Here is a 19,654-nt window from a genome sequence, read left to right as displayed (position 1 = left end):
ACGAAAAAACAGTCCTGTAAGGCACACAGCTACACACGGAACAACTACCCACAAACAATGACAAAAACCCCTTACTTAAATATGGCCTCCAATTAAAAGCAATGAAGAACAGCTGCTTCTAATTGAAGGCCAAACCAAAAACCCTGAACATAGAAATAGACTAAATAGACACAGACAGAAATGTACTAACTTAGGACATTGCCCAAAAAAACAAAACACACTAAACAAACACCCCCTGCCACGCCCTGACCAAACTACAATAACAAACAACCCCTTTTACTGGTCAGGACGTGACAGGGGGTGTTTGTTTAGTGTGTTTTGTTTTACGGCCTGCACAACCCTTCCTGGCTGAGTGCTCAATATAGCCTGGCCACGCTGAGGAGCTTCCATTGAGCGCACCGGCCTTTGAATGCTTCTTTGCAATACAGTGCGCATTTCCGCATAGCTTGGTGCCTTCTTAATTCGTCGCTCCCCATAATAAGCACGGGGAGTTGGCTCAGGTCTCCATCCTGACTCTGCCCAACTCCCCGTGTGCCCCCCCCCCCATTTTTTTGGGGGGGATGCCTCTCGGTCTAAATCCTCCATAGCCCTGGATATACTCATCCTCATCTCCTCCCATGTCCATCCTTCTTCACAGTGCTCCTTACCTCGCTGCTTGGTCCTTTGTTGGTGGGTAGTTCTGTCAAGTTCGTCGTAAGGATGGGACCAATACACAGCGGGAATGTGAATACTCATCTTCTTTATTTAGAAGAAAACCAAAATAACCACTTAATACAAAACAACGACGAAAAACAGTCCTGTGAGGCACACAGCTACACACGGAACAACTACCCACAAACAGTGACAAAAACCCCTTACTTAAATATGGCCTCCAATTAAAAGCAACGAAGAACAGCTGCTTCTAATTGAAGGCCAAACCAAAAACCCTGAACATAGAAATAGACTAAATAGACACAGACATAGAAATATACTAACATAGAACATTGCCCAAAAAACCCGAAACATACTAAACAGACACCCCCTGCCACGCCCTGACCAAACTACAATAACAAACAACCCCTTTTACTGGTCAGGACGTGACAAGTACAGACCTTTTAAACATGTTATAATTAGTTAAACAATTTTACTATGCAATATTTATCCAAGCCAGAATGTTTTTATACATATAAAACATTTTTATACAACATATATATTATTACCGCACAGTACTACACTTTAATATCCTTTAAATGTTTATATTTATAATTATCTGTTGTAGGAAAGACTGTATTCATATAAAATAAGGCCTTTTGATTATTTTCAAGATTCTCTAGGTGTGTGTAAAAATAGTTGACCTCCGTGCAGGCTTTTGAAAATACATACGAACTAACTGATTTGGTTTCATTTGAACTATCGAATTCGGGACAACCTAAAATTGTCACTTCGGAGTCTGGACTAAATCAAATCAAATCTTATTTGTCACACACGGTTAACAGATGTTAATGCAAGTGTAGCGAAATGCTTGTGCTTCTAGTTCCGACAATGCAGTAATATCCAACGAGTAATCTAACCTAACAATTTCACAACAATTGTCACAGCTGTCTGAAGAATGGGACCAAAGCGCAGCGTGTGTATCGTTCCACATTTTATTATATGTCACGTCCTGACCGGTAATAGGGGTTATTTGTTATTGTAGTTTGGTCAAGACGTGGCAGAGGGTATTTGTGGTTGGTTGTTTAGAAGGGTGTTTGATTTATTATTTCCAGGTTTTGGGCTATGTTTTATGTTTTGTATTTCTATGTTCATTCTAGTATTAGTATTTCTTTGTTTAGGTCATTGGGTGTTGAACTCTCAATTGGAGGCAGGTGTTTCCTAGTTGCCTCTGATTGAGAGTCCTACATATAGGTATGTGTTTGTGTTGGTAGTTTGTGGGAGATTGTGCTAGGTATAGCTTTTATGCCTTACCGGCCTGTTATTCGTCATTGTGTTTTGTGTACGTGTTTATTTTGGGTTTTCCTTCTTTGCGAATTTAATAAAAGAAGATGAGTGCACATAACCCCGTTGCGTTTTGGTCCGACAATGATTTTTCTTTATCATCTGATGAAGAAGAATGTGACATTATAACTGTGAAACTATGCAAGACATACAAATAAACTCATAAACAAAACAACAAACCGTGACGAAGAGGTGCAACATACACTTACTCAAAATAATCTCCCACAAACCCAGGTGGGAAAAACAACCACTTAAATATGATCCCCAATTAGAGACAACGATGACCAGCTGCCTCTAATTGGAGATCATTGCCCCCCAAAAAACATAGAAATACAACAACTAGAAACCCACATAGGAATACATAAACTAGACAAAACCCCCAACATATAAAAAAGAAGCTAGAACCAACATAGACATAAATAAACTAGACAAAAACCTGTCACGCCCTGACCTACTCTACCATAGAAAAATAAAAGCTTTCTATGGTCAGGACGTGACAACAATTACCTTATACACACAAGTGTAAATGAATGAATAAGAATATGTACATAAAAAAATATATATATATGAATGAGTGATGGTATAGAACGGCATAGGCAAGATGCAGTGGATGGTATAGAGTACAGTATATACATATGAGATGAGTAATGTAGGATATGTAAACATATAAAAGTAGCATTATTTAAAGTGGCTAGTGATACATTACATCAAGACGGCAAGATGCAGTAGATGGTATAGAGTACTGTATATACATATGAGATGAGTAACGTAGGGTATGTAAACATTATATGAAGTGGCATTGTTTAGAGTGGCTAGTGATACATTTATTATATACATTTTTCCATTATTAAAGTGGCTGGAGTTGAGTCAGTATGTTGGCAGCAGCCACTCAATGTTAGTGATGGCTGTTTAACAGTCTGATGGCCTTGAGATAGAAGCTGTTTTTCAGTCTCTCGGTCCCTGCTTTGATGCACCTGTACTGACCTCGCCTTCTGGATGATAGCGGGGTGAACAGGCAGTGGCTCGAGTGGTTGTTGTCCTTGATGATCTTTTTGGCCTTCCTGTGACATCGGGTGATGTAGGTGTCCTGGAGGGCAGGTAGTTTGCCCCCAGTGATGCGTTGTGCAGACCTCACTACCATCTGGAGAGCCTTGCGGTTATGGGCGGAGCAGTTGTCGTACTAGGTGGTGATACAGCCCGACGGGATGCTCTTGATTGTTCATCTGTAAAAGTTTGTGAGTGTTTTTGGTGACACGCCAAATTTCTTCAGCCTCCTGAGGTTGAAGAGGCGCTGCTGCGCCTTCTTCACCATGCTGTCTGTGTGTTTGGACCATTTCAGTTTGTCCGTGATGTTTACGCTGAGGAACTTAACCTCTCTAGGGTCGGCGGGACGAAATCGTCCCACCTACGTAACAGCCAGTGGAATCCTGTAGCGCGTTATTCAAATACCTTAGAAATGCTATTACTTCAATTTCTCAAACATATGACTATTTTACACCATTTTAAAGACAAGACTCTCGTTAATCTAACCACACTGTCCGATTTCAAAAAGGCTTTATAGCGAAAGCAAAACATTAGATTATGTCAGCAGAGTACCCAGCCAGAAATAATCAGACACCCATTTTTCAAGCTAGCATATAATGTCACATAAACCCAAACCACAGCTAAATGCAGCACTAACCTTTGATGATCTTCATCAGATGACACACCTAGGACATTATGTTATACAATACATGCATGTTTTGTTCAATCAAGTTCATATTTATATCAAAAACCAGCTTTTTACATTAGCATGTGACGTTCAGAACTAGCATACCCCCCGCAAACTTCCTGTGAATTTACTAAACATTTACTAAATTACTCACGATAAACGTTCACAAAAAGCATAACAATTATTTTAAGAATTATAGATACAGAACTCCTCTATGCACTCGATATGTCCGATTTTAAAATAGCTCTTCGGTGAAAGCACATCGGCATCACAGGGCTAGCTATTTAGACACCCAGCAAGTTTAGCACTCACCAAAGTCAGATTACTATAAGAAAAATGTTATTACCTTTGGTGTTCTTCATCAGAATGCACTCCCAGGACTTCTACTTCAATAACAAATGTTGGTTTTGTCCCAAATAATCCATAGTTATATCCAAATAGCGGCGTTTGTTCGTGCGTTCAAGACACTATCCGAAAGGGTAAATAAGGGTTACGCGCACGACGCATTTCGTGACAAAAAAATTCTAAATATTCCATTACCGTACTTCGAAGCATGTCAACCGCTGTTTAAAATCAATTTTTATGCCATTTTTCTCGTAAAAAAGCGATAATATTCTGACCGGGAATCTCTGTTTAGGTTCAAAGACGATAGAAAATAAAAACATGGGGTCGACTCGTGCACGCGCCTAAGCCCATTGTCGTCTGATAGAGCACTTGCCAAAAGCGCTAATGTGTTTCAGCCTGGGGCTGGAATTACATCATTCAGCTTTTTCCCGCCTTCTGAGAGCCTATGGGAGCCGTAGGAAGTGTCACGTTACAGCAAAGATCCTCAGTCTTCAATAAACAGAGTCAAGAAGCTCAAGGAATGGTCAGACAGGCCACTTCCTGTAAGGAATCTTAGGTTTTTGCCTGCCATATGAGTTCTGTTATACTCACAGACACCATTCAAACAGTTTTAGAAACTTTAGGGTGTTTTCTATCCAAAGCCAATAATTATATGCATATTCTAGTTACTGGGCAGGAGTAGTAACCAGATTAAATCGGGTACGTTTTTTATCCGGCCGTGCAAATACTGCCCCCTATCCCCAACAGGTTAAAACTTTGCAACCTCTCCACTACTGTCCCGTCGATGTGGATAGGGGGGTGCTCCCTCTGCTGTTTCCTGAAGTCCATGATCATCTCCTTTGTTTTGTTGACGTCGAGTGTGAGGTTATTTTCCTGACACCACACTCCGAGGGCCCTCACCTCCTCCCTGTAGGCCGTCTCGTCATTGTTGGTAATCAAGCCTACCACTGTAGTGTCGTCTGCAAACTTGATGATTGAGTTGGAGGCGTGCATGGCCACGCAGTCGTGGGTGAACAGGGAGTACAGGAGAGGGCTGAGAACACACCCTTGTGGGGCCCCAGTGTTGAGGATCAGCGGGGTGGATATGTTGTTACCTACCCTCACCACCTGGGGGCGGCCCGTCAGGAAGTCCAGGACCCAGTTGCACAGGGCGGGGTCGAGACCCAGGGTCTTGAGCTTAATAACGAGTTTGGAGGGTACTATGGTGTTAAAAGCTGAGCTCTAGTCGTTGAACTGCATTCTCACATACGTATTCCTCTTGTCCAGATGGGTTAGGGCAGTGTGCAGTGTGATGGCGATTGCGTTGTCTGTGGACCTATTTGGGCGGTAAGCAAATTGGAGTGGGTCTAGGGTGTCAGGTAGGGTGGAGGTGATATGGTCCTTGACTAGTCTCTCAAAGCACTTCATGATGACGGAAGTGAGTGCTACAGGGCGGTAGCCATTTAGCTTAGTTACCTTAGCTTTCTTAGGAACAGGAACAATGGTGGCCCTCTTGAAGCATGTGGGGACAGCAAACTGGGGTAAGGATTGATTGAATATGTCCGTAAACACACCAGCCAGCTGGTCTGCGCATGCTCTGAGGATGCGGCTAGGGATGCCATCTGGGCCTGCAGCCTTGCGTGGGTTGACACGTTTAAATATTTCTCTCACGTCGGCTGCAGTGAAGGAGAGTCCGCAGGTTTTGGTAGCGGTCCATGTCAGTGGCACTGTATTGTCCTGAAAGTGAGCAAAGAAGTTGTTTAGTCTGTCTGGGAGCAAGACATCCTGGTCCGCGACGGGGCTGGTTTCCCTTTTATAGTCCGTGATTGACTGTAGACCCTGCCACATACCTCTCGTGTCTGAGCTGTTGAATTGCGACTCTACTTTGTCTCTACACTGACGCTTAGGTTGTTTGATTACCTTGCGGAGGAAATAGCAACACTGTTTGTAATCGGTCATGTTTCCGGCCACCTTGCCCTGATTAAAAGCAGTGGTCCCAGTCCACGTGATCGAAGCAATCTTGAAGCGTGGAATCCAATTGGTCGGACCAGCGTTGAACAGACGTGAGCGCGGGAGCTTCCTGTTTTAGTTTCTGTCTATAGGCTGAAAGCAACAAAATGGAGTCATGGTCAGCTTTTCCGAAAGGAAAGTTAGAATAACAATGATCTAGGGTTTTGCCAGCCCTGGTAGCGCAATCGATATGCTGATAGAATTTAGGGAGCCTTGTTAAAATCCCCAGCTACAATAAATGCAGCCTCAGGATATGTGGTTTCCAGTTTACATTGAGTCAAATGAAGTTCGTTCAGGGCCATCGATGTGTCTGCTTGGGGGGGATATATGAGGCTGTGATTATAATCGAAGAGAATTCTCTAGGTAGATAATGCAGTCGGCATTTGATTGTGAGGAATTCTAAGTCAGGTGAACAGAAGGACTTGAGTTCCTGTATGTTGTTATGATCACACCACGTCTCGTTAATCATAAGGCATACACCCCCGCCCCTCTTCTTACCAGAAAGATGCTTGTTTCTGTCGGCGCGATGCGTGAAGAAACCAGCTGGCTGTACCGACTCCGATAGTGTGTCTCGAGTGAGCCATGTTTCCGTGAAACAAAGAACGTTACAGTCTCTGATGTCTCTCTGGAAGGCTACCCTTGCACGGATTTCATCTACCTTGTTGTCAAGAGACTGGACATTGGCAAGTAGTATGCTCGGGAGCGGTGCGTGATGTGCCCGTCTACGGAATCTGACCAGAAGACCGCTCCGTCTGCCCCTTCTACGGCGTCGTTGTTTTGGGTCGCCGGCTGGGATCCGATCCATTGTCCTGGGTGGTGGGCAAAATAGAGAATCTGCTTCGGGAAAGTCGTATTCTTGGTCGTAATGTTGGTGAGTTGACGTTGCTCTTATATCCAATAGGTCCTCCCGACTGTATGTAATAAAACCGAAGATTAACTGGGGTAACAATGTAAGAAATAACACATTAAAAAACAAAATACTGCATAGTTTCCTAGGAACGCGAAGCGAGGCGGCCATCTCTGTCGGCGCCGGAAGTAAACGCAACTGAAGAGATTCTTATGGCTTTCAAATCATCTCGCCCGCAGACTTCCTCTCCCAGTGTGTACCCAGGCATGGTTGTCTCACTCAGGGCCTGTTCGATCTGGCCGTATCTTAAGCCATTCTCTCATCCGCAGCGCAGGAGAAAAACTCCCTGCTTTTGTTTGAAAAGGGTGCTGTGGCCGCTGTTTGTGAAAATCTTCACAGTTGAATCATCCGGTTGGAAAATGTAACCCATATGGCCGTCACTCATATCCAGCACTCCATTAAAACAATGTGGGGCATCACAAAGAATGTCTTCGATGGTTTTGTCATTGTGTTCTTGACATAAGGAACACAATACACCTACAATTTGTCTAGGAGACATGTTTAATTTCTTCTTTAGTGTTCTGGGGTTTACCTCGAGGTCGCTCGTAGTGTTCACAGCTCTTACTTATACTCCGGCTGACCTACACCCCAGACATTACTGTTTCATATACAACAGCCAGGCCCTAAGTTCACTAGAACAGGGGCCATAATCTTTCAAATGTTCAAACACATTCCACAGTTCAACGAGGTCACTACACATCAATCATCATGACAGCTTTAAGCTTTAACATAAACAGATGCACTATCAGGTTACATAAACACTCACTCGATAGCGTGAGAACGGAACGACAGGATATACATATATGGGCAAAACCACTCACTCGATAGCGTGAGAATGGAAGGACAGGATGTACATATATGGGCATAACCACGTGACCCATAAAATACCTCATCAATCACTTTTTGACGTGTGCCATCTACTGTATTCTCTCTCCCAATGTTTGTAGAGCAACTAAAGTTACATTCATAACTCTAAATTAAGCATAATAGGAATACCCATTTCTTTGTTAAACGCTCAACACAGAATAGCTGTATGTGCGCAGAAAATATCCTTTCTATTTTATTCAGCTTTGTTCAATTGTATTCTTCATACTATAAAATAATTCCACGGAATTCTAAACAAACCTTGTCTGTTATTTGAACTAGTGTTGCCCACAGCCATTTGGCATAGCCAGATCAGGCCCTAACATAAGGACAACTCAGAGTATGCTATTCTGTTCTTCTGAAATAGACTACATTTTCTGCATATCATGCTTCTTTAGACCTGTCTAAATGTTGTGACCGCCACAGCCCTTGAAGTAACTATTGTACAATGTTGTTGATCCATCCTCAGTTTTCTCCTATCACAGCCATTAAAACCTCTTACATCTAGACGTTCCGCTAGCGGAACACCTGCTCCAATATCCAATGATAGGCGTGGCGCGAATTACAAATTCCTCAAAAATCCCAAAACTTCAATTTTTCAAACATATGACTATTTTACACCATTTTAAAGACAAGACTCTCCTTTATCTAACCACACTGTCCAATTTGAAAAAGGCTTTACAGCGAAAGCAAAACATTAGATTATGTCAGCAGAGTACCCAGTGTAATAAAGATAATCTAACGTTTTACCTAATGATATATAAGGAGGGCATTTGCACAACATGTTTCACAACAGCACACAACAAAATTCCAGAGACATATTGAGCGACCAACTGATACCAATCACGACCACACCCAGAGACAGATGGCTGACTTAAGCCCTAGCCACACGAACTGACCACTGGTGTAAAGAACAACATTCCATGAATATCGCAAGCACCCAGACACGAATTACCAGAAATACACACACACACACACACACACTTAGGTGTGTTGGACTCCGAGGACAAAGGACACTGCCAAGGGCCAATGGGAAGTCGACACCACCTGGAGAGTGGACCGTCCCTCCACTCATCGACCAGTCAGGAGAGCGGACCTACTAGACTCAACGTCAACACACTGTTATTTCATTGTATAAATTGGATGTATACTATGTTTCGGGGCTCTCTTCTGCTAGTTCCCTATGTGCTAAACGAAGGAGTCCGTGCACGCTTTGCCAAATATCTTTGTCTCATAATAAACTGCCTTACTATAAACTGAATCACCCGGTCCAGCGTCTTGACTTGTCTCCTTCTCAAATAACTAATCATCAACACCAGCCAGAAATAATCAGACACCCATATTTCAAGCTAGCATATAATGTCACAAAAAACAAAACCACAGCTAAATGCAGCACTAACCTTTGATGATCTTCATCAGATGACTCGCCTAGGACATTATGTTATACAATACATGCATGTTTTGTTCAATCAAGTTCATATTTATATCAAAAACCAGCTTTTTACATTAGCATGTGACGTTCAGAACTAGCATTCACACCGAACACTTCCGGTGAATTTACTAAATTACTCACGATAAACGTTCACAAAAAACATAACAATTATTTAAAGAATTATAGATACAGAACTCCTTTATGCAATCGAGGTGTCCGATTTTAAAATAGCTTTTCGGTGAAAGCACATTTTGCAATATTCTGAGTAGATAGCTCGCCATCACAGGCTAGCTATTTTGACACCCACCAAGTTTGAGCCTCACCAAACTCAGATTTACTATAAGAAAAATTGGATTACCTTTTCTGTTCTTCGTCAGAATGCACTCCCAGGACTTCTACTTCAATAACAAATGTTGGTTTGGTTCAAAATAATCCATAGTTATATCCAAATAGCGGCGTTTTGTTCGTGCGTTCAAGACACTATCCAAGGGTGACGAAGGGTTACGCGCCCGACGCGTTTCGTGACAAAAAAATTATAAATATTCCATTACCGTACTTCGAAGCATGTCAACTGCTGTTTAAAATCAATTTTTATGCTATTTTTCTCGTAAAAAAAGCGATAATATTCCGACTGGGAGTCGTTGTTTTCGTTCAAAGACGAAAGAATAAAAACATGGTGTCGCCTCGTGCACGCGCCTCCAGTCTCTGTTCACTGATCGACCACTATCTAAATGCGCTAGCGTTTTTCAGCCATGGCCTGCAAAGACATCATTCAGCTTTTTGCCGCCTTCTGAGAGCCTATGGGAGCCGTAGGAAGTGTCACGTTACAGCAGAGATCCCCTGTTTTGGATAGAGACGATCAAGAAGGCCAAGAAATGGTCAGAGAGGGCGCTTCCTGTTTGGAATCTTCTCAGGTTTTGGCCTGTCAAATGAATTCTGTTATACTCACAGACACCATTCAAACAGTTTTAGAAACTTTGGAGTGTTTTCTATCCAAAGCTAATAATTCTATGCATATTCTAGTTTCTGGGCAGCAGTAATAATCAGATTAAATCGGGTACGTTTTTTATCCGGCCGTGAAAATACTGTCCCCTATCCATAACAGGTTAAACTCTGTAACTGTTTTGAAGTCACCATTGGTGAAATCCTTGAGTGTCCTTCCTCCCCGGCAACTGAGTTAAGAAGGACGCCTGTATTTTTGTAGTGAGTGGGTGTATTGATACACCATCCAAAGTGTAATTAATAACTTCACCATGCGCAAAGGGATACAATGCCTACTTTATTTTTTGCCATCTACCTATAGGTGCCCTTTTTGAAAGGCATTGGAAAACCTCCCTGGTCTTTATGGTTGAATCTGTGTTTGAAATTCACTGCTCGACTTAGGGACCTTGATAATTGTATGTGTGGGGTACAAAGATGAGGTAGTCATTCAAAAAGCATGTTACACTATTATTGCATACAGAGTAAGCCCAATTAACGTATTATGTCACTTGTTAATTAGAATTTTTACTACTGAACTTATTTAGGCATGCCATAAAGGGGTTGAATACTTATTGACTCATACTTATTCAGCTTTTAATTTAAATTCTAAAAAACACAATTCCAATGACACTCAATCTCAATTTAATCCACTTTAAATTCAGGTTGTAACACAACAACATCTTGAAAAGGTAATGTGGTGTGAATACTTTCTGTTGGCAATGTAGGCTACACTACCTTTTAACTGGCTGAACACAGACCATTAGACACTCGTGATGTGCATTGCAGCTATCGGAGACAAGTCAGACAGCCGACATCAGATGCTTTTTTTTTTTTTTTTTACTGCAATGGAATAATAATACATGGAAAGCGAATGTGGTGGAAGGGACGACGACGAAATAAACGATTTGATGCTTGTTGCTTTAAATCTGCGCGTGCTCAATCGCAACTGGTCTATGCACTATAAGCAATCTGGCCGTGCAGACTAAAGAACATTCATTTGCGACTCTATTTTTTTCCTTTCCATCCATCCAATCCATCCCTCCTCTCCGAACCATTAATCTCCCCTCCTCCAGACTTCACATCCGGTTCACCCGCTAGTTAGTAGCCTATCTTCTGTGTCTTGCCTGTGTGTGTGTGTGTGTGTGTGACGGCCTGATTCTCCACCGAGCTGTACTGCAGACCCCCTATCTGAACGCGCTGCGTGCTAGACGGATACTACGCCTGGCGTGCATCGGTGATGGAGCTACCGTCGGCGCTCTGAGCTGGTGGGAGCCGATCTGTATGACACAAAGGCCGGGATGAGACGATAGGCTATCGGATGGGCGCCCCGGCTTGGTGATACTCGCTCAACGATGTCCAAGAGCCTGACGAAGAAAAATCACTGGACCAACAAAGTCCACGAAGCGGTCGTCACCAGGAGCATAGAGGGAGAATTTGGCTTCGAGCTGAAGGGGGGCGCGGAGATTGGGCAGTTCCCCTACTTCGGGGAGGTGAAACAAGGAAAAGAGACCGTCCAGAGCGGCAAGCTGGCCCAGGATGAGTTACTGCTGGAGGTCAACGACACGCCGGTGGCCGGGCTCACCACCCGGGATGTTCTGGCTGTCATCAAACACTGCAAAGATCCGATCCGCTTCAAGTGTGTCAAACAAGGTGAGGAATGCCAGACGGGGCCAAAGGCGTAAAAGCATGAACATTGAATGAGTGTTTTTGAGCAGCCGCCACACAGGGAAAGACAAGGAAAGGAGCCATCTGTCTGGTTGTAGCCTATTTTATGTATGTCTACTCATCAGAAATAGCCTATATATGTGTCGTCAATGGGTAGGCCTATTGTAAACTATGTCACTCAAATGGAAGAGAAATAGTGCCCATAAGCATAGACTATTGTCGCATTTGCATACAGGATTTACCCCAGTGTTATACCCAGAAGGGCGTAGGTGCACATTTTGCTATGGGGTCACCTCTGATGTTGACATGCACTACTACTACCACCAGTGGTGGGACCAAATCACTGTTATTCTACTAACAAGCAAGTCACAAGGTCTGAGTCCCAAGTTGAACTGGTCAAGTCCAAATTGTGCATTCTAAGAGCATGTCAAGTCACAAGTCACAAATCTATAATTGCACTGACTTCAATGCTACCAGACAGTCCATTTTATTATTTTGTCTACAATACATTTTGATTATGTAATGATTAATTCCAAATGTAATTTTATTAAGTAAATTATTAATATCAAGCCATTTTTACATGCCAAAAGACCGGTAGGCCTATGCTAGTAATTGTTGCCTGGTGCCCCATTATTGCTGGTGAGCTTGCAAAGTAAATAGTGAATATTCTTGATCACGAAACCATTTTTGGAACTGCATATTTATTTATGGCAATCCTCTCTCCCTATAATTTGACGTTTGCGCTGCACCCAATTATATAGCTGTACAGCAAATCAGCGGTCTGTTCGCTAGCTCAGTGGCTCTCAAACCTTTTGGCCCGTGACCCCTAAAAAGGAGTGGTTAAAGGTTTGCGACCCCCACCCCCCCAGCACATGCTCGCGAATACACGTGAACATGCGCACACAATCTCTGCGCAAAGGTAGCCTGTCATTACAGCCATAAACGGTGATGCTTTTTTAAAAACATTTACATTTACGTCATTTAGCAGACGACTTACAAATTGGTGCATTCACCTTATGATATCCAGTGGAACAACCACTTTACAATAGTACATCTATAAGATACAGAAATACATAAGAAATGCATAAGATACAGAAATAAACTGCATTTTATAACTGCATTTTGAGATGAAAGTCATTCATGTTAGCAGTCAATATCAACTAAGGATATCATGTCACATTCTCACTCAGCCTTTTGGGGGTTGGGGGGCCCCCAAATCTTCTGGCAAAACGTTTTAGTGACCCCTCTCTTGACGACAGAGTTTCCTGCAATTCTACACACTTTGTCATGGGTCAGAGAGAAAATTGTGCAATTTTATAACAAATGTAATGCAATTCTACTAGTTTTGCCATGGGGCAGAGAGACTTTAAAAACATGTTTTACAGCTCATTTCCCAGAAGCACGGCAATTCACTTTTTTTTTTGTAGAAAGACGATGACCATAACTTCCCCCATGAAGTTGCACAACGATTTAAGTCATTTATTTGAATCAGTATGATATATTTGGGGTTGAAGTGGGAAACCTGAAGTGATAACTTCAGATATTTTCAGTGCCAATGTCATGCGTTTTCCCTTATGATATGACATGCTAATACTTTTCAGTCTACGTTTCTTTTTAGGGCAGGGTTTTATTGCAATGTTACCCATTCAGAAACACCTGCAAAGGTATTCCTCTTCTCAAGTCGTGACTGAGCCAAACAACTTTTTGCGGTAGCCTACACTTCACCGTCTGAGCCATGGAGCAAATTAAAATAGGGGGTGCAAATTTACGTTTTAAACCTAAGCACCAAATTATCATAATCCGTTGAATAATTTGAAGTTTCACTTATTTTTTTAGCTAGTCTGCATAACAAATATTTTATAAATGGTAAAATTGCGTGTGATATGATTGTATTTTGGGACCCTACTTCCCATCGCTCCAAGATGAGTGGTTTTGACCACGCTCCACTGCTTTGATTGGTGCAGCAAGAAGTCTCTATCCTATAATGAAAGGACAACCTCGTAAGAAGTCAGAACTTGTTTATCTATTTTTTGGGCTGTTTTTACATTTGTATTGATGTTTCGTTTCATGTCCAATGCATTCAGGGTGTTTTTTTTTGTCTCTTCACAGCAACATTTGCAGAGCTGAGATGGTTGTATCCTCCATATACAGTACCAGTCAAAAGTGTGGACACACCTAGTCATTCCAGGGTTTTTCTTTATTTTGACTATTTTCTACATTGTAAAATAATAGTGAAGACATCAAAACTATGAAATAACACATGTAATCATGTAGTAACCAAGCAGATTTTTTTTGTTTTGGGCCTTAAATGAAACTGGTATATTTCTTTACATATCACAATTTAGCCAATTTTGGTTTTTAATGCAGGGCTGACAGACAAGTTCCTTACTTTCACCCCCTTCCACTTGCTTCTTCCATTTGGGCAGTAATGCTGAAATTAGTTGGTTGTAATTTTGAGTAGAGCAGACGTTTCCATATATTTTTGTTAGGCGCATGTGTGACATAACGCCACCAGACATTCCTGTCTTGCAGGATATCACGCACACGATTGAGCAGTATGGCTGGTGGCATTGTCATGCTGGAGGGTCATGTCAGGATGAGCCTGCAGGAAGGGTAGAGAGGAGGATGTCTTCCCTGTAACGCACAGCGATGAGATTGCCTGCAATGACAACAAGCTCAGTCCAATGATGCTGTGACACACCGCCCCAGTCCATGACGGACCCTCCACCTCCAAATCGATCCTGTACAGGCCTCGGTGTAACACTCATTCCTTCGACGATAAACACGAATCCGACCATCACCCCTGGTGAGACAAAACCGCGACTCATCAGTGAAGAGCACTTTTTGCCAGTCCTGTCTGGTCCAGCGACGGTGGATTTTTGTCCATAGGCGACGTTGTTGCCGGTGAGGACCTGCCTTACAACAGGCCTACAAGCCCCCAGAGCCCCCAGTCCAGCCTCTCTCAGCCTATTGCGGACAGTCTGAGCACTGATGGAGGGATTGTGCGTTCCTGGTGTAACTCGGGCAGTTGTTGTTGCCATCCTGTACCTGTCACGCAGGTGTGATGTACCGATCCCGTGCAGGTGTTGTTACACGTTGTCTGCCACTGCGAGGACGATCAGCTGTCCGCCCTGTCTCCCTGTTGCGCTGTCTTAGGCGTCTCACAGTACGGACATTGCAATTTATTGCCCTGGCCACATCTGCAGTCCTCATGCCTCCTTGCAGCATGCCTAAGGCACGTTCACGCAGATGAGCAGGGACCCTGGGCATCTTTATTTTGGTGTTTTTCAGAGTCGGTAGAAAGGCCTCTTTAGTGTCCTAAATGTTCCTAACTGTGACCTTAATTGCCTACCGCCTGTAAGGTGTTAGTGTCTTAATGACCGTTCCACAGGTGCATGTTCATTAATTGTTTATGGTTCATTGAACAAGCATGGGAAACAGTGTTTAACCCCTTTACAAAGAAGGTCTGTGAAGTTATTTGGATGTTTACGAACTATCTTTGAAAGACAGGGTCCTGAAAAAGTGCCGTTTCTTTTTTTGCTGAGTTCATATTTTGATTGTTCAAATCAAATCCATTTTGATTTGTCACATGCGCCGTATACAACAGGTGTAGACCTTACCGTGAAATGTTTACTTACAAGCCCTTAACCAACAATGTAGTTTTAAGAAAATAGAATTAAGAAAATATTTACTAAATAAACTAAATTAAAAATGTAAACAAAAGTAAAACAATAAAATGACAACGAGGCTATATGCAGGGGGTACCGGTACCGAGTCATTGTGCAGGGGTACAGGTTAGTCGAAGTAATTTGTACATGTCGGCAGGGGTAAAGTGACTATGCATAGATAATAAACAGCGAGTCGCAGCAGTATAAAAACAAAAGGGGGTGGTGGTGTGAATGCAAATAGTCCAGGTGGCCATTTGATTAATTGCTCAGCAGTCTTATGGCTTGGGGTAGAAGTTGTTAAGGAGTGTTTTGGTCCTAGACTTGGCGCTCCGGTACCGCTTGTCGTACAGTAGCAGAGAGAACAGTCTACAACTTGGGTGACTGGAGTCTTTCACAGTTTTGGGACCTTCCTCTGACACTGCCTAGTATATAGGTCCTGGATGGAAGGAAGCTTGGCCCCAGGGATGTACTGAGCCATGCACACTACTCTCTGTAGCGTCTTATGGTCATATGCCGAGCAGTTGCTGGTCAGGATGCTCTTTGGTGCAAATGTAGAACTTTTTGAGGATCTGGGGACACATGCCAAATCTTTTCAGTCTTCTGAGGGGGAAAGATGTTTGAATGGTGTCTGTGAGTATAACAGAACTCATTTGGCAGGCCAAAACCTGAGAAGATTCCAAACAGGAAGCGCCCTCTCTGACCATTTCTTGGCCTTCTTGATCATCTCTATCCAAAACAGGGGATCTCTGCTGTAACGTGACATTTTCTAACGCTCCCATAGGCTCTCAGAAGGCGCCAGAACGTTGAATGATGACTTTGCAGGCCGTGGCTGAAAAACAGTAGCGCATTTGGTAAGTGGTCGATCTGAGAACAATGAGACTGGTGCGCGCGTGCACGAGACGACTCCATGTTTTCATTTTCAGTCTTTGAACAAAAACAACAACTCCCGGTGGGAATATTATCGCTTTTTTACGAGAAAAATCGCATAAAAATTGATTTTAAACAGCAGTTGACATGCTTCGAAGTACGGTAATGGAATATTTAGAATTTTTTTGTCACGAAACGCGCCGGGCGCGTCACCCTTCGTTACCCTTCGGATAGTGTCTTGAACGCACAACAAAACGCCGCTATTTGGATATAACTATGGATTATTTGGAACCATACCAACATTTGTTATTGAAGTAGAAGTCCTGGGAGTGCATTCTGACGAACAGCAAAGGTAATCCAATTTTTCTTATAGTAAATCTGAGTTTGGTGAGTACCAAACTTGGTGGGTGTCAAATAGCTAGCCCGTGATGGCGAGCTATCTACTCAGAATATTGCAAAATGTGCTTTCACCGAAAAGCTAATTTAAAATCGGACACCGTGATTGCATAAAGGAGTTCTGTATCTATAATTCTTAAAATAATTGGTATGTTTTTTGTGAACGTTTATCGTGAGTAATTTAGTAAATTCACCGGAAGTGTTCGGTGGGAATGCTAGTTCTGAACATCACATGCTAATGTAAAAAGCTGGTTTTTGATATAAATATGAACTTGATTGAACAAAACATGCATGTATTGTATAACATAATGTCCTAGGCGTGTCATCTGATGAAGATCATCAAAGGTTAGTGCTGCATTTAGCTGTGGTTTTGTTTTTTGTGACATTATATGCTAGCTTGAAATATGGGTGTCTGATTATTTCTGGCTGGGTACTCTGCTGACATAATCTAATGTTTTGCTTTCGCTGTAAAGCCTTTTTGAAATCGGACAGTGTGGTTAGATAAAGGAGAGTCTTGTCTTTAAAATGGTGTAAAATAGTCATATGTTTGAAAAATGGAAGTTTTCGGATTTTCAAGGAGTTTGTATTTCGCGCCACGCCTATCATTGGATATTGGAGCAGGTGTTCCGCTAGCGGAACGTCTAGATGTAAGTTAATGCAATCGCAGTGTCAGATTTTAAAATAGCTTTTCGGCGAAAGCACATTTTGCAATATTCTGAGTACATAGCTCAGCCATCACGGCTAGCTATTTTGACACCCACCAAGTTTGGGGCTCACTAAACTCAGAATTACTATTAGAAAAATTGGATTACCTTTGCTGTTCTTTGTCAGAATTCATTCCCAGGACTTCTACTTCAACAACAAATGTTGTTTTGGTTCCAAATAATCCATAGTTGTATTCAAATAGCTCCGTTTTGTTCGTGCGTTCAGGTCACTATCCGAAGGGTGACGCGCGAGCGCATTTCGTGACCAAAAAATTCAAAATATTCCATTACCGTACTTCGAAGCATGTCAAACGCTGTTTAAAATCAATTTTTATTATATTTTCTTGTAAAATAGCGATAATATTCCAACCGGGCAACGTTGTATTCATTCAAAGGCTGAAAGAAAAAAATGGAGTAGTCTTGTGGACGCACATCTCAGTCTCACTGTCCCCAGGCTGACCACTTACAAATTCTCCTGCTGTTCTTCGCCCAGAGACAGCAGACACCCCATTCCACTTTCTGGCGGCATAAAGCATAAACAAAACAAAATATAGTTATGCCACCTTAATCATCTAATTGGACTGTATTCTATCTACGTCCATGGTCTTGGCAAAATGACCCTATCATGGCATCGTCTAATGTCATATCTAGGGCTTTCCTAATTTGCTGGGTGGTGCTTAGGGTATTATCCTAAGTTGACAACTATATGATAAGTCTACAGCTGTAAGGCACTCGTTTTGGGCAGTCTACAGGGATGACCTATGGACTTCTGAGAAGAAAACTGGTGAGTGCTGTAGCTGTGGAGTTAAAGGCCTCAAAATAAATGTTCAACTTTACTAAGGCTGGTATTTTGCTCGAACCCTTAAGTAATACTAGCATAAATCTTAATTGGGTGTTCCGTTGTGCATGTGCGTTTATGCTTACACAAGCGCACGTCAAGGGAAGAAAACCAAGTATCCTGGCAGATTACAACTTGTTCAGAATGAGTCTGACGTAGTCAGGTAATTTTCAGGTCAATGCCTGGAGGGCAGTCGGATTTGGTGTCAAGGGAGTCTGTAGTAGTGTTTCTACAAGTCACTGTGTCTTCCACTATTGTAGTGGCGATAGGTATGAAGTCTATTTCATAGCTATGTTAACCACGGAGGAGCTAACCTCACGACGGAAGTACTCTAAGTATTGGACCAGTCGTACGTGTTGTGATCATGGTTCATTACTTCTAATAATTTTCCTCCTGAATGGAGGGTCCTATTTATTAGTGACGTGTGTTAACCATTGGAAGAGTGCACTGGAGATTCCCCTCCACGTGTCGCACTATGAGTGACTCCTATGTCGCTGTTGTCAAGGGTCATTTGATTGGTTAGGTCTCTAACCTTCTTACTGATTGTAGCTGGACTGACTGTTGCTGGTATTGGTACTGGTACTCAAGGGGACCAGTTATCCTACCGATTTATTCAGAAATATTATCTAACGGAACACATGATTGGAGCATTTTACTAGTTGTATTGTAGTTGAACCTACACATGGCAAGGAATGATTATTGTTGCCATTTGTTTTGGAGGTGGACAAGTCCACTGGACTTTCTTTACGACCAGTGTGGTACACCTCAGTACTATCTTAGATGTGTTCTAAAATAATCCCCGTCTAGGGGCCTGTCTGCTCCTAACTGTTCTCATAGGGGAGTTTACAACTAGATTTGATTTATGCTCTGGCGGCCTCGTACGGTGTTGTCCGTAGTCTCGACCCCCCCCACCGGTCTCGATGATGCTCATCATGGGTCTGGGCTACTATTCCCCCCCTTTGTGTCTCGGGACCCCCCCACCAGCGGGTGGTGTTGGTGTGTGAGGCGCAAACGAAAAGTTCGGACCCTATGTACGCGTTGTCAGTGGCCGCGTTATGAGAATGGCTGTAACCTTTCAACCAAATCTCCTGGTGTTTGTGCTTCTATACCCTCAGTAGTATCTTCGTCGTGTGTTAGATTGAATCCGTCATCCTTCCTTTCCTAGCCCACGTCTACAGCGGCCGCTGCTAACTCAACGGCTAGGAAGTATCACTTCTGTAGTGAATAAGCGTTCAAAGTTCATACCATTCGCAACCAAAGCTCATGCTGAAGTTGGCTTAGTTCTGTACTTGACGTGTGTCCTTTTAACGCAG

At 42.7% G+C, this 19,654-nt stretch overlaps 1 protein-coding gene across 6 annotated transcripts in view; it reads left to right on the top strand.

Moving 5' to 3' along the window:
• Positions 1 to 11,035: 11,035 nt before the first annotated feature.
• LOC106573044 (membrane-associated guanylate kinase, WW and PDZ domain-containing protein 2) overlaps positions 11,036 to 19,654 on the top strand; it is a 314,920-nt gene continuing 306,301 nt past the window's right edge. For 2 of the 6 annotated variants that reach the window (XM_045696840.1, XM_014147669.2), the window contains exon 1: positions 11,038 to 11,853. In XM_045696840.1, coding sequence (XP_045552796.1) covers positions 11,556 to 11,853 — 298 coding nt within the window. In that variant the 5' untranslated portion in view covers positions 11,038 to 11,555. Of the gene's footprint in view, positions 11,854 to 19,654 lie in introns of all 6 variants that reach the window. The other 4 variants (XM_045696841.1, XM_045696842.1, XM_014147683.2 and 1 more) reach the window with 3 other exon arrangements.

The sequence above is a fragment of the Salmo salar genome, chromosome ssa16 (genome assembly GCF_905237065.1).
Source record: "Salmo salar chromosome ssa16, Ssal_v3.1, whole genome shotgun sequence".
NCBI classification, from domain to species: domain Eukaryota; kingdom Metazoa; phylum Chordata; class Actinopteri; order Salmoniformes; family Salmonidae; genus Salmo; species Salmo salar.
The sequence above is the reverse complement of the archived record's forward strand: the minus strand, read 5'-3'. Positions and strand labels throughout refer to the sequence as shown.